This window comes from Sturnira hondurensis, unplaced genomic scaffold (assembly GCF_014824575.4).
Source record: "Sturnira hondurensis isolate 20B ecotype Veracruz unplaced genomic scaffold, ASM1482457v3 Scaffold0022542, whole genome shotgun sequence".
In the NCBI taxonomy this organism is placed as follows: Eukaryota; Metazoa; Chordata; class Mammalia; order Chiroptera; family Phyllostomidae; genus Sturnira; species Sturnira hondurensis.
Genome location: NW_028095173.1, coordinates 741,173 through 762,860, shown reverse-complemented (window position 1 = coordinate 762,860; position 21,688 = coordinate 741,173). Strand labels below are relative to the sequence as shown.

At 37.0% G+C, this 21,688-nt stretch overlaps 1 protein-coding gene across 6 annotated transcripts in view; it reads right to left on the bottom strand.

The window, feature by feature from the left end:
- The window catches only part of LIN54 (lin-54 DREAM MuvB core complex component), a 69,276-nt gene that overhangs the window by 31,515 nt on the left and 16,073 nt on the right, over nucleotides 1-21,688 (bottom strand). For 3 of the 6 annotated variants that reach the window (XM_037035614.1, XM_037035615.1, XM_037035616.1), the window contains exons 2-4: nucleotides 20,103-20,814; nucleotides 15,696-15,819; nucleotides 7,874-8,016 (exon numbers count right to left, since the gene is read on the bottom strand). In XM_037035614.1, coding sequence (XP_036891509.1) covers nucleotides 7,874-8,016; nucleotides 15,696-15,819; nucleotides 20,103-20,814 — 979 coding nt within the window. The remainder of the gene's footprint in view (nucleotides 1-7,873; nucleotides 8,017-15,695; nucleotides 15,820-20,102; nucleotides 20,815-21,688) is intronic. The other 3 variants (XM_037035617.1, XM_037035618.1, XM_037035619.1) reach the window with 1 other exon arrangement.

Sequence of the window (21,688 nt, the reverse complement as noted above, 5' to 3'; positions counted from 1 at the left end):
TTCCTCTGAAAACCTGTATATTTCAGTATAACTTTTTATGCTTTTCTTTTATTATAATTATACATAAACTGAAATTTTAAAAATATTATTTCCTATTACCCTTATGTATAGTTCTAAATGTTAAATAATTCCATCTGGATTGAGTTAATACAATTATTGCATACACTTAAAGCAATATAACTATTACAAATTACAATTATAATACAAATTTTTTTGGTAATGCATCTTCCAGTAAGATGCATAAGGTGAATATCCATAGGCAAATCTATATCCATAGCTTCCTATATCCATAGGTGAATCTTAATATTGCTAAAATTAGTTTTAGCACAATTCTCTTTCTATTTTTTAAAGAAATATAAATGTCAAAAACACTTTCACAAATACACACATATTAATAGAAATATATTAACTGTAATAATATACATTAATACCTTGAATTCCTTCTGAATTTTATACCAAAAATCATACTATATTCTACCATTGAAAATTATTTATAATGATCTGAAACTCACTTAAGTCCTTCTTCAATTTAGTAGAAAGAAACAATGAGAACCTAAAGGGCTTCCAGTCAAGATAAAGCCATAGGCAGACATGCTTCATCTCCTTATACAACCACAAGAAGGATCACGACTAGCTTCAAAACTAAAAACACCCAGAACTGCCAGAAAATCAAACTGTGTGGAAGTCTAACAACCAAGGATTTAAAGAAGCCATATTCATCCTGATGGGTAGGTGGGGCAGAGATGGGGAGCCGGGGTGGGGAGGAAGTGGTGTTGGTGCAAAAAAGGCAGCTTGGGGACAAGGCAGCAGAGACCTGGGGAATGGACAATCCCACATTCCTGTGTGGTGGATAAAAATCGAGTGAGATACCTTGGATGTGAGCAATCCCAGCAAACCACACAGCCCAGGGTGCCAGCACCAGGAAAATAAAGCCTTACAACTTCTGGCTGAAAAAACAAGTGGGGCTTAGGGCAGCAGAAGAAACTGCTGATTTCTCAGGAGAGTCTGTTTAAAGGGCCTGTACGGCCCTGGACTGTAAACAAACCCAACCACTCGGGGAACCATCATCAGGGCAACAGCTAGAGGAGAACCGGTTGCATATAGGAAGTGGGTGAAGGGACTGGAAACTGGACGAGCACCAAGCCTACAGCAGTAAGGCAGCAGCACTGTACCCTCTCTGACCACCTCTACCCCCCAAAACAACCACAAAGCAGTGAAGCAGGTTGCCCTACCCTGGCAAACACTGAAGGCTCAGCCTCACACAATTTAACAGGTGCACTGAAACAGGGAGTCATAGCAGCTCTACCTAATACACAGAAGCAGACACAGGGAGGCTGCCAAACTGAGGAGACAAAGAAATATGGCCCAAACGAAAGAACAACAACAACAACAAAAAACCTAGAAAAAGAACTAAACAAAATGGAAATAACCAACATACCAGATGCAGAGTTCAAAACACTACTGATCAGGATGCTCTGGGAACTCATCAAATATAGCAAAACCATAAGGGAAGAAATGAAGGCTACACTAAGTGAAATTAACACCCCCCCCACACAAGGAACCAACAGTTTCAGAAACAGAAGAAACAAATCAACTATTGGAACATAAGGAAGAAACAAAAATTCAACCAGAACAGAATGAAGAAAAAAGAATTTAAAAAAATGAGGAGAGTATAAGACAACTCTGGGACATCTCCAAAAGTGCCAACATCCAAATTATAGAGATGGCAGAAGGAGAAGAGGAAGAGCAAGAAATTGAAAACTTATTTGAAAAAATAATAAAGGAAAACTTCCCCAATCTGGCAAAGGAAATAGACATACAAGTCCAGGAAGCACAGAGAATCCCAAATAAGTTGGACCCAAGAAGGAATGCACCAAGAAGCATCATAATTAAAATGCCAAAGGTTAAAGATAAACACAGAATCTTAAAAGCAGCAAGAGAAAAGAAGACAGTTACCTACAAGGAGTTCCCATAAGACTGTCAGCTGACTTCTCAAAAGAAACTCTGCAGGCAAGAAGGGACTGACAAGAAGTACTCAAAGTGATGAAAAGCAAGGACCTACATCCAAAATTACTCTATTCCAGCAAAGCTCTCATTTAGAATGGAAGGACAGATAAAGTGCTTCCCAGATAAGGTAAAGCTAAAGGAGTTCATCACCATCAAGCCCTTATTATGTGAAATGTTAAAGGGACCTTTCTAAGAAAAAGAAGTTCAAAACTATGAACATCAAAACGATCACAAATTCACAACTATCAACAACTGAATCTAAAAAACCAAACTAAGCAAACAACCAGAACAGAACAGAATCATAGACAGGAGATCATTTGGAGGGTTATCAGCTGGGAGGAGAATCAGGGATAAGGTACAGGGAATAAGAAGCATAATTGGTAGGTACAAAATAGGGTAGTGTTGAGAATAGTATAGGCAATGGAGAAACCAAAGAACTTATATGCATGACCCATGGATATGAACTAAGGGGGACTGCAGGAGGGAAGGGGCTTACTGGGTGGAGGGGGTCAAAGAGAGAAAAATGAGACAGCTGTAATAGCAAAATCAAGAAAATATATTTTTTAAAAATTAGAACCTATCTGAACTATAGAGGAAAGTATTTTTAATAATTTGTAATCACTCATTTTTCAATTTCAAAGATATATATCAAAAAGGCCTATGACCAAAACCTATCAAACGATAGGTGCTTTGTTTATCCTGATGCATTCAGAAATAGGAAAAAAAATGTTAACTTCCTGCCAAGATGATGTGCTTTATCTTAACAGAGTTTTGGATTGCACAGATGTCTGAATTTCATCTGAACTCATTCAATGGTATCTTTAACATTTGGATATTTCAGTATATGTAATTTTACCTCAAAAGAAAAAAAACCCTTGAACAAATAGTGAATTCTATCTAGTTAACGGTATACTAGATGAAATAATTGGGAAGAAGTATATTGAACATGTGCAACTTTCTTTGAAATGCATTTTAAAAATAAGATGTTTAATGGAGAGATGGACAAATAAATGATAAAGTAACTACAATAGAATGTTAAATCTAGAATTCAATTATAGAAGCAAAATAGAATTCTATCCAAGCTAAGAAGACCCAGAAGCAGGAAAAGTTCAAGAAGTTATAGAAATTAGAAAAGTAAGAAACTTTTCTTAAACCACATATACATTGCTTATGCTTCAAAATTCCTCACATTGGAATCAAGTACATTCTACATTCTGAATGGCTGCAAGATGGTTCAATTACTTAGCACAGATAGGGCAGACAAGAAAATGTGTTTGCCAAATAGCACCCCCACACCCCGCTGGCAGAAAAAAAATACAAAAAAAACCCCAAACAAAAAAAAACCATTTCCCTAGACAGAAAAGCAAAACTGGCAAGAAGAGTGAGGTGAATTCAAGGATGTCCAGGATAACTTGTATAACTCTCAAAAGTGAAGAGGAGGATATTTTGAAGATGTATCCATGTCCATCATTAAAACATTAAGGGGAAAATTACACCTGAAACTAATATAAAATAATGCTGAAGGCAAACTACAACTGGGAAAAAAAAAAAGACAGTAAGGAGGAAAAAAGCACCCATCAACATCATACAACAAGTTTAACCAGGCCTTACATTTTAAGAATATTTACTAACCAAATTCATGAGAAAAAAGGAGTTCCAAGGTTTCTAACCATTGCTTCTTTGATCTAGTTATCCAAGGTCTGCAGACCTTTACTTTTCTTTTGTCCCCTCTCTAATGATTAGGAATTTTTTAAATTGAATTCACTGGAATGACATGGGTTAATACAATTATATAGGATTTAGGTATACAATTCTATAATGTATCATCTGTATATTGCACTGTGTATTTACTATCTCAAGTGACTTTACCTTTCCTGAATCTCAATTATCCAAAAGATCAACTCTTCTGAAGCTTGTCTGATCAGATTTGATGTAAATCAATACCCCAGCTTTACGTTTTGTGCTAAGTCACTTACCTTTTTTTAAAAATATTTTATTTATTTATCTTTAGAGAGGAAGGGAAGGGGAGAGGGAGAGAAATATCAATGTATGGTTGCCTCTCGTGAGTCCCCTGCTGGGAACTGGCCTGCAACCCAGGCATGTGCCCTGACTGGGAATTGAACCACAATCGTGTGGTTCGCAGGCCCGTGCTCAATCCACTGAGCTACACCAGCCAGGGCGTCACTTACCTTTAATAGAGTATTTTCTCCACCCTCCAGTACATGTGTAAGTTTAAAAATGCAAGAATTGTTTAAAAAACCCAGACAATCATTCCAATAATAAAATGAGAGGCAATCTCAGAAATGGCCTAGATGTTGCAACCACTGGATAGAGACTTTAAAATAACTAGGATTAATATGTTAACAGACCTAGTGGGAAAGGAACACAACATACAATGAACAGGGGGGAACTGCAATGAGACAGAAGCTTTAAGAAGAAGTCACATGTAAATGCTAGAAATAAAGTACAATTACCAGAGATGAAAAAGTCCTTCAATGGGCCCACTAGCAAACTCCATACAACTAAGAAAAGAACTGGACTTCCAGCCAAAATGGAGGTGTAGGTAGATACACTGTGCCTCCTCACACAACCAAAATAAAAACAACTACAAATTTATAAACAAAACAAAATAAAAAAAACAGAACTGCCAGAAAACCAAACTGTATGGAAGTCCGAAAACCAAGGATTTAAAGAAGAAACATTCATCCAGACAGGTAGGAAGGTTGAAGTGGGCAGCCTGGGCAGAGAGGACTGGAGGCAAGTTGGTGGCTGGAGGACTGCGGTGGGTGAGGTGGCGGCTGGTGGACAGGGCAGTTCCATATTTGCGCATGGATAAACTGAGAAGAACAACTGGAGAGTGAGACAAACTGCACAACCCAGGGTTCCAGCATGGGGAAACAAAGCCTCAAACCCTCTGACTGTAAAAACCTGTGGAGGTTGCAGCCATGGGAGAAACTGCCAGCCTCACAGGAGAATACAATGGGGAGACCCAAATGGTCCTAAAATGTACATAAACCCACCAACCCAGGAATCGGCACCAGAAGGGCCCAATTTGCTTGTGGGTAGTGGGAGAAGTGACTGAAAGCCTGTCAAGAGATGAGCAAACTGCTTCCTCCGAGATCCCTACCCCACAACGCAGGTACATGGGTTGCCCCACCTGGCAATACCTAAGGCTCCACCCTTTACTACATAACAGGTAAGTGGAGACAAAAAAATATGGGCCAAATGAAAGAATAGATCAAAACTTTAAAATAGAACCAAGCAATGCAGAGACAGCCAACCTATCATATGCAAAGTTCAAAACACTGGTAATCAGGATGCTTACAGAAATGGCTGAGTATGGTCGCAAATTACATGAAGTGAAGGCTATGCAAAGTGAAATAAAGAAAAATACACAGGGAATGATCAGTGAAGGGAAGGAAACCGGGACTCAAATCAATTCATCCCTTTCCTAAGACCCTGATGTCCAGTCATTGTGTCTTAAACTTCTTCCAAAACATCTCTTCTTCCCTAGCCCTGTGGCTACTAATTTGGCTCATACCAGTGATACTACAATAATCTCATTTGGTGATTCTCTAACCTGGCCTATACCTTAGAATTTTTAAATATTAAATCTAATTCTAGGCCTCAGCCTAGAGACTCTGATTTAAATGGGGTCCAGGTAGCCCCCCAGCATTAGTTGTTTCAAGAGGTCCCCAGGTGCTTCACAAGTGCAGTCAAGGTTCAGAATGGCTAACATTAACTGGTCTCTCTCAGAATCCAGGCTTGCCTCTCTCCAAACTATCTTTCATAATGTCACCGCAGTCATCTCTTTAAAAATGCAAACCTCATATTATCCTAGGGCGGTGGTTTAGGATTACTTAGAGAGCTTTCAAAAATTCTGATTCCAGGCCAAACTCTGGACCAATTAAAACAGAGTCTCTGGCCCTGGACAAGTAGCTCAGTTGATTAGAGCACACAAAGTCCTGATACATAAAAGTTGCAGTTTTGATCCCTGGTTAGATGGAACAAATTGATGTTTTTCTTCTCTCTCTCCTTTGCTTCCTCTCTAAAATTAGTTTTTTTTTAAAAAGGCCCTGGCTGGTGTAGCTCAGTGGATTGAGCACAGGCTGTGAACCAAAGGGTTGCTGGTTCAATTCCCACTCAGGGCACATGCCTGGGTTGTGGGCTGGGTCCCCAGTGGGTGCCACATGAGAGACAACTATACACTGATTATTTCTCTCCCTCTCTTTCTTCTTCCTTTCCCCTTTCTCTAGAAATAAATAAATAAAATATTTTTAAAAATATGGAATCTCCCATAGGTCAGTTGGTTAGAGCGTTGTCCCTGATACACCAGGGTTGTAGGTTCAACCCCTGGTCAGGGCACATACAAGAATCAATCAAGGAATGCAATAAATAAGTGGAACAACAAATACATGTTTCTCTCTCCTCTGTCTCTAAAATCAATCAATTAAAAAAAATTTAAACAGAGTCTCTGAGGATAAAAACCAGGCAATGGTATTAAAGCTCCCTAGGTGATTCCAATGTGCAGACAAGGATGAGACCTACTGTCCTAGCAGTAACAGGAAGAAACAGAAAGTCTTTAAAAACAATACTCCTCTGAAGATAATTAGACTTTCCATTAATTTTAGTACCCTCAGCTCTCATACTCCCAAAGTAACTTGGCTTCCTGAAAGGGACACACTTGTAGACTTTTTGTATTACCTCAATCCAGAAATCCTCCTCTGCTCATCTACAGTTAAGACCCAAACCACCTCTAAAGTTAATATCTTTCAAGAATAGCCTCCCTTATGTAGACCTTTTCTGACACACAAAGCAAAGCTCATTAATCTGCCTGTGAACATTAATGATTCTGCATGGCAATTCTTAGCGTTTAATCTAACTTTCCTATTGAACTACTTGAAATTAAAAACTTATCTGATTTATGCTTTTAGCCCCAGCACCTATCACCATGCATAATATATATAAGCACTCAAGTATTTGTTGAATTCATTTCATTTAAGTAAATAATTATCTATATTATTATGCAGGTAGAATCCTATTTTAACAAATTGTAAGAGACATATTTATATATTATATTCAGGTCTCATTATAACAGAGACCAACAGCCTGATGTTTTTTAATGTAAGGCAAATGTCTATTCTATTTGTGAACAGTAACAAATTAAGGGAAAAGGCAAGTACAAAGGGCAGTATGTTTCTGGCATCATAAGGGTGATACCTTACAGAATAATGATACTTGGGTTTCCAACTGAGTGTGTCCTTTAAAACATACCTTTTTCAAAATGTTATGCTGGTATAATGACATCTGTATGTTTTAAGAAAGTGAGCTAAGACTTCTTACTTAACCTAAGAGTAAAATGGTAGGTACTCTGCCACCTTAAAAACTCTAATGATATGACTACCAGCATTTGATGTCAATTTCTTTATACTGTTACCCAGCAAAAGTTCAGATCTCCCTAAAATCCAGGACAACCTAGCAGAACACAGAGTATTTATCAAAAAGAGTTACATTTAACATTTTAGATTTATATACTCACTATATATGCACATGACTTACACAAAGAGTAATCTTCAACAAATATTAACTGAAGAAGAACTAAATACATAATATACCTAATTCAAAAGTTTTGTTGTGCTCATATTCATATGGGCCGTGAAAACCATCTTAGCATGTGAAATGATCACTAGGTTACTATGTGTTTTAGAGTAAGTTTTTGATGTCATATACCCTTGATTACTAAATCAATCTAGTATTCACTGAACGTCTATTCAGTCATCTGGGAATATATTCAGTACCTTAAGTGACTAGTAAGAAAATAAAGGCATTAACCACAATACCTGGCACATATGGTTAATTTCTTTACCTTATTTGGCGATTTCAAAGGTGAGATGGCTATTTTATTTGGTGTCTGTGTTGTAGAATTTAAAGATGATCCAATAACACCACTTTCAGATATTGTTATGGTCTTTGATGGAGTCCCGGGAGTAGACTGTGAAAGAACCCTACCTGCAAATGAGAGGCAGCAGATCAGTTTGACTTTAAAATAATAACAACAATAATAATGTACGTGATGATGATCTACACTCACAAGGGCTGGAGTATGTTTACTATTTTATATGTATCTACATATGAACGTAAACACTCAAATGAGTCCCTGATGAATTATGATGAACATAAATAGAAAGAAACAAAAGTATTTCCTAGTAACACTTAGTAACTTATATCACTTTAAATAAAGCCCAAGAAAACACTTCTGGTAACATTCTCATCAATCTTGTTAAATCCATAGAAAACAGTCTCAGGATAAGGAAGCAACATGCCTTATGTAACAGCTCCTGAAAGTTAGGACTTTCAGTCTTAAAACTTCAATCTCTGTTTTCACTGTATTACCATAGCTGTCTTACTATTTGAACTTATGCCACAGGATACAGTTAAAACACATCTATAAAACATATAGTTATGGGACTAACTTGAACACTATTTGGTTTAATACTGACAAAAGGACAAAAAAAAAATGTTTTTCCTGGACAGTTCCCAACAAGAATAAAGAAACACTGTACTCTTCTGGACAATAACCTTCAGGAACAATGCAGAAAAACCATAGTATGTCTGGATGATTTAGAGAATTAGAAATTGTATCACAATGAGTTGAAATATCAGTAATTTTAATCCTAGGCAAGAAAGGAAGAAAAAGGTGATACACCTCCAAATTCTTCAAAGACTGTGATAGCCATTAGTGCCATTCACCAAGTATTCTGGTTCTCTCCCATTCTGGGCACTTGGTAGAACTGTACTTCCTAATCCTCCCCACTTTTGATGGTTGACTAGTTCTAGCCAACAAATTATGGATAGAAGTGAGGTGTGTCATTTCTGTGCCAGAATATTTAACGCCTATGGCAGGCTTTACAAAGCTCTTTCTCTATGCCACATCTGAGATGATGGCTCCTTTGTCAACCTGAGAACTTGAGAGACTCATGAGAACAACCTCCTTCTAATCCAGAATGGACAGGGAGATAATCATTAAGTATGATTTAAAAACACTGGGGGATTTTTAAAAAACTTCTGAATTTAGAGAGAAATTCTTTGTTGTGGCAGTAAAGCCAAGATTATCCTGACTGTTCCAGGCTATCAAGTTGAAGGATTAGAACAATCAGGTGCATAGCATTAATGCATAGAAATAAAAAAACGTTCAGTTAAGCACTAAGAAAAAATTAGACATTTTTGTTAGAAGTGACTGTTTCACTTCTAGCCAAGATGGAAGCATAGGTAAATAAATATACTTTGCTTCCTTACACAACCAAAAGGATAACAACCAATAAAAAAACAAAAAATAACCAGAACTGCCAGAAAAATCAAACTGTATGGAAGTCCAACCACCAACGAGCCAAGAAGAAACATTCATCCAGACAGGTAGGAGAGGCAGAGACAGGCAGCTGGGCCAGAAATGATGCATGGCAAGGTGATGGCTGGCATACTGGGCAGGCAAGGCTGTGGCTGGCAGACCAGGCAGTCCCACATTTGCATGCAGATAAACTGGGAGGAACAACTGGGAAGCAAGACAGACTGAGCAACCCAGGGTTCCAGGACAGGGAAATAAAACCTCAAAACCTCTGGTGGTAAAAATCTATGGGGGGTTGCGGTGGCAAGAGAAACTGTCAGTCTCACAGGACTGTCTGTTGCAGGGGCCAACAGGGTCCTAGAATGTATACAACCCCACTGACCCAGGAATCAGCACTAGAAGGACTCAGTTTGCTTGTAGGTAGTGGGGGAAGTGACTGAAAGCCAGCCCAGAGCCAAGGAAGCAGCATTGTTCCCTGTCTGACCCCTCCCCCACATACAGAGCCACAACACAGTGATGTGGGTTACCACACCCTAGCAAATACCTAAGGCTCTGCCCCCTACAATGTAATACATGTGCCAAGACAAAGAAACATGGCCCAAATGAAAGCACAGATCAAAACTCTAGAGAAAGAACTAGGCGACAAGGAGATACCCAACCTATCAGATGCAGAGTTCAAAACACAGGTATGCTCAAAGAAATGGCTGAGTAGGGATGCAAAACAGAGGAAGAAGTGAAGGATATGCAAAGTGAAATAAAGCAAAATATTCAGGGAACCAACAGTGACAGGAAGGAAACCAGGACTCCTATCAACGATTTGGAACAAAAGGAAGAAATAAACATCCAACCAGAACAGAATGATGAAACAAGAATTCAAAAAAATGAGGAGAGGCTGAGGAACCTCTGGGACAACTTGAAATGTTCCATCATCCAAATCATAGGGGTGCCAGAAGAGGACGAGCAAGGAATTGAAAACTTACTGGAAAACATAATGAAACAGAACTTCCCCAATCTGGCAAAGGAAATAGACATGGAAGTCCAGGAAGCTCAGAGAATCTCAAAGAAGTTGGACCCAAGGAGGAAGGAACCAAGGCACATCATAATTAAATTACCCAAGATTAAAGATAAGGCGAGAATCTTAAAAGCAGCGAGAGAAAAGGAGACAGTTAACTACAAAAGGGTGCCCATCAGACTGTCAGCTGATTTTGCAACAGAGACCTTGCAGGCAAGAAGGGGCTGGAAAGAAGCATTACAAGTCATGAAAGGCAAGGACCTATATCCAAGATTACTCTATCCAGTAAAGCTATCATTTAGAATCGAAGGGCAGATAAAGTGCTTCCCAGATAAGGTCAAATTAAAGGAGTTCGTCATTACCAAGCTCTTATTATATGAAATGTTAAAGAGACTTACCTAAGAAAATGATCATCACAACTATGAAGAGTAAAATGACAACAAACTCACAACTATCAACTGAACCTAAAATAACAAAAACAAACTAAGCGAACAACTAGAACAGGAAGAGAATGATAGAAATGGAGATCGCATGGAGGGTTATCAGTGGGGAGGGAAGGGAGGAGAATGGGGGAAACGGTACAGGGATTAAGTAGCATAAATGGTAGATATAAAATAGATGTGGGAAGTTAAGAATAGTTTAGAAAAAGGAGAAGCCATAGACCTTGTATGTACAACCCATGGACATGAATGAAGGAGTGGGAATGCTGGAGAGAAGGAGATAAAGGGGAGAATAAAAACTATAACAGCATAATCAAATATACTTAAAAAAAAGAAATGACTGTTTCAACACAATTAACTTTCTATTCACTGAAAAATGTTTCAAGCAGATGCTGGATAATCAAATCCACAGAGGGGCCTACTTATTTTTCATCTAGATAGCACTTCTGATTATCTAACATCCAAATCTCTTTTTATCCTTAGCTCTGTAGACAAATTCAAGCAAGTATGTAAGTTATACAGTTTCATTGTGAAATCAATTTGCAAGGCATTTACATTCTACTGTCAGGTGGTCTCCACCTGAAGCAAGAAACATATTCCAGAAAGCTACGGATGAGGCAGTTTGGGGCTGGGAGCTAGCATACCCGAGTAGGGACTAATTCTATAAGAGATTAATTCATTAGTGAATATTTTCACATTAATGAAGTTTGCTCCACTGAGGCAACTTTGTACTTTGGGAGTTCATAACAAGGACCTCTGTGTCTCACTTAACCATCTCAAAAGTCTTGTGCAGTGGTTGGTATTAGCATCTTACAGAAATAAATGAAATGAACAGATAGTGTATTTACCCAAGATCAAAGAGAAGATCAAATGAAGAGCCATGAAGGGCTAACAAACAAGTCTCTCAATAGCTCCTTCCATCCACTACACTACTTCCATGAAATATACCTTCACTCAACAAGACATTCACTGAAACATATGTATGTGCCAGAAACTGTGCCAGGTATTGGAAAGATAAAGATTAAACAACTGCCATCAATGTGCTATATACACACATGCGATCACATAGATGGACCATGAGGAAATCAGCTAAGTCATAAAAGGACAAAGGTCAAGTGACAGAGACAAAGCCTCTGCTGGGGCTAGAGGAGGGAATAGGGAATTATTATTTAATGGGCATTCAGATTCAGTTTTGCAACATGAAAAAAGCTCTGGAGATGGAGAGTGGTGCTGGTTACACAACAATGTGAACATATTTAATGCCACTGGATTATCCACTTAAAAATGATTAGAATGGTCAGCTTTATGCTATATAGGGTTCTGCAGAAGTAACGCCTCGAGTGTGGTTGTTAAGGCAATAACATGGGTGTAATAATTTATAGTTGTAATTTGAGCACTTCATCTATAGTCGGATGGTGTGTTTTGAGTATGATACTATGTTACAGAATGACATTCTTATGATTTTGAAATAAAAAGGGCATTATTTGTGCCAGACCCTGCATATATTTTATCACAATTTTAAAAAGTAGATGGGAAACAAAACAAAAAAATTACCATTAAGAGAAACAATGAGTTTAGTGGGCACACAAGAAAGACAGTATTGCAATACAGTGTGAATAAAAGAAAACTTAAAAACCAGTGTGAAATTTAATGAATTCTAATTAAAGTTAAGTATTTGGTGGGTATAATTAAGTTTTATAAAAATACATAGGAGATGGTAAGAAGGGAACCTAACTAAACCTAGGGGTAAAAACCTTTCAAGACAGAAAGAGGTAATTCAAATATAAAATGGAGGAGTTAGCAAAGAAAGGCATTTCAGGGAAAAGAAACAGTGCCAAGATCCTAAGCTCTGAGAAAACATGGTCCGTTTGTTAATCGCTTAAAATAAGTTAAATCAGTAGGTCTGGAGCTGATGGGAGGTAAAGTGAAGAAGGTATGTATAGATAATAAATGTTTTTAATGCTAGGAAAGCACTAGCTTTTGAACTTAATCCTAATGACATGAAGCCCAGAAATGAATACAGCTGAGAAAATTTTAAGCAAGGTTATGACAAAATCAGATTTCCATTTTAGAAAAATCATTTATATACAACTTTATCTTGACTAAGAAGCAAAAAGAGAAAAGAAATCCATCTTCAATGAAAATACCAAATGTCATTAAGAGATAATCTAAATGTACTTTGAAAGATCATTAGCTGCAATATAGATGATGGACCCTCCTGTGATAAGAATTCAACAGGAGAGCTACTTTGGTGGTCTAAGATTTGGTTCACACGAATTTAAAAGGCTATAAAGCACTGGTTAACAGTAAAAATTATCCCTCCAAACTGAACTTAATGGCAACAATTCTAGTGAAATTTTATAGAAGCTTACACATTTTGGTAGGGCTAATAATTCTGTAATTAAAAGGTGAAGCAGCCCTGGCTAGTGGCTCAGTGGATTGAGTGCTGGCCTGTAAAGGAAAGGGTCGGTTCCCAGTCAGGGCACATGCCTGGGGTGCAGGCCAGGTCCCCAGTAGGGAGGTACACAAGTGCAACATTGCTGTTTTTCTCCTTCTCTTTGTCCTTCACTCTCCCCCTCTCTAAAAATAAATATTTTCTTTAAAAAAAAGGTGAAGTTATGATTAGTGTGCAACACATTATAAATGACCCAAAGACCCAGCAATGACATCTATTAGAGTCAATTGTAAAGAGAGGAAATCTGGACATTAACCAAAAATGCATTCAGACACTTTGGCAAACACTGCAACTGTTTTAGCATACAATTTCCCCACATAATTAAAAAATTTTAAGGGACTCTGTTTCAAACTCAAAACCAGTAAAGAGCATTGCACTGAGACATTCCTCTTGGTTAACTCTTTCCACCTACTCAAAACCTCCCAGGTGACTAACAGCCAGCCCCCTTTTCCTCAACACATCCAAACCTTGCTCACTTTCAAGCCAACTGAAGCCTGCTTCTGAAACCACCTCCAAATCCCAACTCTTTCCCAATCTTTTCCTCTGGGGCTATACCTGTCTCCCACAAACTGGTATCCTCAAGATACCAGTTTCCTATAGCAATCACAAAATCTGTACTGAGGACCCAAGAGAAAAAGAACATTCATTCACCCAACACAGTCCTTAAACCACAATCTTTTCCTGCCTTCTCTGATTTGCTAAAATGAGAAGTTTCCCTACACATACAATTCCAAACCTCATAAAAATGGCAAATCATACCATTGACTTCAGAGTTGCCTACTGTTATACTGTCTATAAATTTACCAAAGACAGTGGTGGGTGGTTTTAATATATACTGCCTCCCCCACCCATAGTTAGTTAACATTTGAAGCACATTAATCGAGAATACACACTGAAGCCTTGGTTGGGTAGCTCAATCTGTAGCATCGTCCCTATACACCAAGGATGCAGGCTCCATCCCTGGTCAGGACACATAAAGAATCAACCAATGAATGCATCAATAAGTAGAAAACATACTGATGCGTCTCTCTCTCTCAAATCAATAAATAAAATTTTTAAAAAATATATACATAGCAATGGGTAATTAGCATATGAAATTCTCTAGTCAAAGTATATCACCCAGAAGTGCTTCCTTATAGCACAATGGAAAAAATGAGCTCTAGACTGGTGGAAAGAGTACAATTTAACTATGAATTAAAGACCAGTCACCACAGCTACATGATATTTCTTTAGAAATACTGAGCTGCTTGCCAGGCAAGGTGTAAGAAAAGAGATGGACTTAACCAACCTATTATAGAAATAGAAAAAAGATAATCAATAGTGTTTACAAGGAAGTGATAATAATGGGCTATGGACTCCATGTTTAGTGAGGAAGAGTGTAAGGACAGGAAGAGAGTAATTACCAATGAGAAAGTGAGAAGGTTAACAGATCTGAGATTTCAAAGTCAAAGAATTGCCAGATTGGGAGTACAAAGGCTGATAATATAGAATAAAGAGAATGAAATACTAAATTAAAATTTCTGGGGTCTTACAGTTATTGGGTGATGATAAAAACTTTAGAGAACTGGGTCACACTAAAGGAATTTGGTGGTAAAAACAGCTAAAATTCTGTTATCACTTTAGTAATTATACCATTGTGACAATTTGCTATTCATAGAAAACCGCATATAGCCCTGACCCGATAACTCAGTTGTTTGGAGCACTGTCCTGATATACTAGGGTTGTGGGTTTGATCCCCAGTCAGGGCACATACATGAATCAACCAATGAATGTGTGAGTGGAACAACAAATTGATGTTTTTCTCTCTCTCTTTCTTATTCTCCCTAAAATCAATTTAAAAAATTTAAAAAACCCTAAATTTAGATAACAAAATGAGCATATTAAAATACTGAAACCAAGAATTCAAAGAGAAACCAGGAAATACCATACTCTCACGTGTATTAATGTAAAACTATTAGACTTAGCACATGTGCTTTAGAGACACACTGCCTGTGTTCAAATTGCAGCTTGGCCGTTTATTAGATGAGTACCTCAATTTCCACACTGGCAGAGAGGGGCTGGTATTAGTGCCTACCTCACAGAATTGCCAGAGGATTAGAGAAGTCACTATATGTAAAGAGCTAAGAATAGTGAGAAGCACCTAACAAATACTACATTACCTACTATTATTAGAGTTTAGGACTTTGTACTACTTTCACAGTAAAATTCTACCCAAAACTAAGGAAACTACAGTAATGGACTGATTTTGAGACAAGGCATTTTGCCTGAAGCACACATTTAATAAATGTAACATTTCTTATTAATGAGTTTGGTCTATAATAAGCTATACTTGTTTCACTAATACATTTCAAAGAGAGGAATAGCCTTTTCTTAAACCTGAATATATAGCTTAAACTATAGGGTAAATATACAGCTCAATAAACTATAAAGAAATATAACCTGCAATGACTGGTGGTGATACTTGAGTTGTCTGTCCTGTAACTGCTTTACTATTAATTGGTTTTGCAAAGATCAGCTTCGTGATTACAGGACCAGAGGTTGGTGTTCGAGGCTTCTTAGCAATCTGAAATATATAAATAACTATGAAGACCATTTGTTTGTATAAAATACCTATTCAATCAAAATCAGACAAAAGATTGATACACAGAAGTACATATGAAATCAGCTCATTTAACAAAATATATCTAAGTATTAATGTTAAAAACATAAAAAATGTAGCCATTCATCAAAATATTAATCAAAAAACATCCTTAGGCCAATATATAGTAATACCTTTGCATTTCATTGTAAATCCTTATTTTAGTCTCTGGTATATAAACATATGAAGAAAACCAAAGTAAGGTTAATAATAAAGTTTATTTAATAAACATTGAATAGTAATAATAAAACACTATGGCAGAGCAATAGTCTTTTTCAAAATAAAAAATTATTCAATAATAAAAAGATGGAATAGAGTAAGGTAAGAAAAAATAGTGCAAATGATGAAGCCACCTGTAAATATAATTAGATTGACCCCTGGAAGCAAAATATAAATACATATGAAAGACGGGCTTATGATTAGATGTTCAGCTTTAGAACTATACAGCAGGGGTAGGTAAATAAAGAACTGAACATGTTAATGCCCTAGGATGCAAAGAGACAACTTTGGCAAAACAAAAATCATTCTAAAGGCAAAACCTCTCAAATATTATTTACTAAGATACTGTTTACTAGACTATAAATTCTTTGAAGGGAGAGTATTTTATACATCTCTGATCTTAGGTTATATACTGGCACACTGTTGACTTAAACTAAAATTCTCCACCAGTCAAAAAGGAGAGAATTAGCAATGTTTTGATAATGAAATATCAATGCATGCAAAGACATGGCTTCCTCTAAATTTAGGTATGATAAAAATCAGACTTTTTTTGCCCTGGCCAGTGTAGCTCAGTTGGTTGGAGCGTTCGTTGTCCCATAGACCAAAAGGTCCTGGGTTCAATTCCTGGTCAGGACACACACACAGGTTGCAGGTTCGAGCCCCATTTGGGGCATGTACGATCCCTGGTCTGGGCACATACAGTAGGGAACCAATCAATGTTTCTCACATTGTTCTTCTCTCTCTCTCTCTCTGACTCCCTGCCCCTCTCTTTAAAAATAATGAAAAACATCCTTGGGTGAAAATGAAGAAAAAAAAATCAGAGACTTTTTGAGCACAAAGGACATTAAATATTAATTTTATCTTTGGGCAGATATTGAGGCCTTGAAAGTACTACTTATTGTTGGAAATAATGACTCAAAAATGAATAAACATGACTAACTTGAATGACAGAAATATACCATAACCTGTAAACAGATCACGGACCTAGATAAATATCAGCTTTGTGCTCAACTTATAAACTAAATAACACACTTTGTTACACTTAGTATATATTACTTTCTTATACTCAGAATATATTACTGACAAAACAAAATGTAAATGAAATATAAATCACTTTTTAGATAACAAGAGAATCCAGTATTATATGAAAAAATACTCAACTTGCAAAATTCTGATACAGCCAAATAAATTCATAATTGTACTTAAAGAAACTGATGTAATTGGAGAGACATAAAGAGGATACATTCCTCAACTGTTTTTACAGGCCTAAAACTCTAAAGTAAGAATATGTAAGTATATGTCATCTATTGACTTAGTATTAATAATCTCAAGAGGTCAAAGTACTGATATTCTTAAAATCCATTTCTCAAAATAAACCATCTTAGCTACAAAGATTAGGAGTTTAAAGTATTTACCCATTCTTAACTGATTTTCACAATCATGACTATATGAATACTTGCAATCACAAAAAATAATGTAAACAGTACAACCCAAATCACAGTAATCAGTCGAATGAACAATCTCAACCTCCCCTATTATGTTTCTTTAATGGAGATTTGCTCAAAAATAATGACTTCTGATTCTATTAAGGAACCATGATTTTTGCATTATGAATTCTGAACTACCCTAGAACAAAATTACTTTATTAAGTACAACAAAGCATAAAATATCATTTTATAACAAATTTATCCAATCAGCAGATTAAGACAAAAAAGAATCAAAAAGATAATTTACAAATAAAATAGCTAAATATTTGATCAAATAATACAAGCAGAAATTTTTGGCACTGTGTTGTATAAATACAAGAACTAGTTAGGAGTTATGCTGCTCCAGACGCTAGTTATCACTCTTAAATACTATACAGAAGAAACATGGGAAAGTGTTTATATATCTGTAATTAAGTATAACTATACCTCTTTGTTACTGCCTCTGGCCTCAACTGTCACCTCTTTCCTTCATTTTTCAAGATGGGTCTCCTTCTTCCACCCTTACCTGCTGTCCATACCCTAACAGTTTCAATACTCATTAAACTTAAGACAACGCTGAAGACTGTCTAGGAAAAAAACCAGAGAATCATATACACCGTGTAATAATAAACCAAATATTCTGGTGCCTAAAAAGGAAACATAGATGTGTAGCTTATTTGCTTTTTCTGTGCTTCCAAGCTTTGTAGGTTACTTCTGAGTTAGAAAGATTAGGGTTGCCTAAAAGTAACTAGACAAGTACAACGATATCCTAAATGGACTTTCTTTTGTTTTGGTTATTTATTTTTTAACAAAGTTCTTTTTAATAAACAGAATCAAGATTTATAAAATTGGTCATTAAAGCAGTATGTATACATTGCTCTTATAAATGAAAAATATGACATTCTGATTTCTGCTTTACATTATCAGTTTCTTGTGACATGGTTATGTTCTACATCTCCAAAGCCATATATATACTCTGGTAAACCAGTAAAAAACAAATTTCAAGACTGATTTCAAGACAAATTTCAAGACTCTTTTAAAGATAGGACAGGATGCTTGAGGATGATAGGATATCTCATTGAAGACACCCTCATCAAAAGAAGTAAAAAGGTCCTGAATGGTGTGGCTCAGTGGGTTGGGCATTATCCCACAAACGGAAAGGTCACCAGTTCTATTCCTAGTCAGGGCACATGCCTGGGTTGTGAGCCAGGTCCCCGGCTGGGGGTGTGCCATCAATATTACTATACTGACGTTTCTCTTGCACACCCATGTTTCTCTCCCTCTCTTTCTCCCCTCCCTTCTGCTCTCCCTAAAAATAAACAAGTAAATACTTAAAAAAAATAAAGTAAAAGGAAGCCAGAAATAAGTGAGATGATAATGTACCAAAAAAAGAACACAATGTTTAACTTACAAGGTTTAAGAAATGGTCAAATTACAAGGTTTAAGAAATCTTACAAAGTTCTTAAATAAAAGCCCATGAAAGATAAGTTTCTAATATTTTGCCAAACATTATTTCTAATATCAGCGAGAGTGGATAGTTCCCCTTCCTATTCTGTTATACAATTGCTTTAGTTCTCTAACTCACACCTTCTCCTTTTTTCCTAAAAGGTGACTCTTTCAAACAGAATGAATTTGTGTTCCCTGGTCTTAACCGAATCATTGTATTTCTAAGAGTAGTGATGACTAAAAATGGCCTGTCTGGGCATGAAAAACGTGAAATTATCTAATAAATGTTCTGTTAACCTTCTATGTTAAGGTCCTATTCATACTAACAATAGGTACCATTTTGGAGGATCCTCAAAGTTTTGAGAAGTACATCAAGTACTTTCTGTTGCTATGTACGTCATTGTGATCAAATAGTCATTCTAGCTAAAGTCAAAAACTCAAAGATGATAAGTAACCTCTACAAAGTTCCACAGGCAGTAGGGTAGCAGAGACAACTCAAATCTAGTTTGTCTGAATGGCTATATGTTACCTTCCATCACACTGCACTGACTTTTCCAAAAGGTAAACCGTAAGTGATGGCAATGGGCCATAAACTATAAAGAAAAGCACAAACTGGCTAGTATGTACTATTTCTGGCTCCAAGGGTTTCTCAGAGCAGCAAGTTTTCCTAGACTTTGGCCATCTGTTAACTGAAAAAATGTCTGAATGATTTTTTGACAGCCCATCAGAAATTCTGGCACCTTTGTATCAGTAGAACATCCTTTATACCAGCAGAATTATTAAGAATAGAATGCATTTAAAAAGGAATAAAAAGCTATAAATACACTCATCTGAAATTTAACCAAAATACATTTGCTCGAAGTTCTGTAGCAAAAATATTCAAAGGATTAGATACATCAAACTTTACAAAAATGAAAAAATAAAATAACCAAAAGAAACCCCAAAGCTCCATACAATTCCTAAATGCAACATTCAGAAGAAATCAGTAACTAAGCATTTAATCACCCTACAAACACAACTACCAATCAATTTAATTTTTAACATGCATTTTAATTTATAAGCCCCCTTTTTTTTTACCTGTACTGTTTTTAACTGTTGGGTCTGTAACACAGAGGGCTGAGTTGTTGTATTAATCAGTTGATTTCCTGGGGTCAGTGCTGAGACACCAATGACAGGTTTCACCTCTGGCCTCCCTCCAATGGTAACTACTTTAATTTGCTGCGGTGGTAACTTAGCATCTCCTGACTGGGCCTGAGTTGTAACTTTCTGGGCCTGGGGTAGTTGGCTATGGGGTAGTGCTAAAACAATTGGTGAACCAGACTTGCCCAAAGTTGTTAAAATTAACTTCTGTCCATCTGGTTTAAGGGTCTGATTGCCAAGTTTAAGATCAGATGTCTGTGATACTTTGTTTAAAATAATCTGATTGGCAGATATAGTCACAGGAGTCTGAGCACCAAGTTTTTGAAGGCCACTTGGAAAAGCTGGTTTCACTGTGGTATTAGAATCTGCTTTAATAATTGTATTCACTGCAACTTGGTTAGTGTGGTTACTGTACACTGTGATTGGTTCCGTGGAAATGGGCGTGGCTGTAGAGTCACCAGTAGAATTTATGTTGACAATTTCTTCCAGTTCTGTCTCCATGGGAATTGGGGATGAAACAATAACAGCCTCAATACTATCATCATCCACTAAAGTTATACCAGTGTCCATTATTTCCTCTGGAAGCAAACTATTCACCTCAGCTGGCACCACCTCCATGATCGTTCTCCTGCTAGAAGTTGACCAGGCACTGCAATAAAAGTTGAAAAATAAAAAAAAATTACTAGATTTCAAGAACAAATTTAAGAGAAAGAAAAAAAATTCAAGAAAAATGCAAATGCAAAATAAAAAATGACATTTTTAATTGATGTATAATTGAATGAAGAATACTCCTGATGCAGGTGTGGGTTAAACCATTTTAATATATCTTCAAATTTGAAGAATCTGAACTATAAGTCACACGAGACATAATACCAGAACCAAACAGCCTCATTCACCATGTCTCATTCCAAAAGTACACTGCATTCAGGCAACACTAAGTCACTTAATTACAGGAAACTCCTTTCCAATGCCTACTCATAAAACTTAAATCTTTACATGTCTAATCATCTTCTCTCTTCCCAGGTCCCTGCCCCCCTCCCCCGCCATTGATAGACCTGGGAAGTATTGATGTACACAAAGAAATAAAGATTTTTAAAATATAACCAGGGTACCCTTCCAGCCAAATGGCAGCATAGGAAAACACAGCTCACCTCCTCACACAACCACATTTAAATTATAACTAAATTATAGAACAACCATCACTCAGAACTGTCAGATATTGAGTTGAATGGAAGCCTGACAACTACTGAATTAAAGAAACCACGACCATTGAGGCTGGTAGGAGGGGCACAAGCACGGAATGGTCTGGTCCAACAACCACCTGTGGTGGCTAAAAATTTGGGAGGGATATCTGGGGAAAGAAGAGTCCCAGCCCCACACCAGGCTCCCCAGCCCAAGATTCTGGTGCCAGGAAGGTTAAGTCCCCACAACTTCTGGCTACAAAAACCAGCAGGGGTTGAGTTGGTTGAAGAAACTTCTGGAACCCCACCCAAGCAGTTCCTCTTAAAGAACCCACACATGTA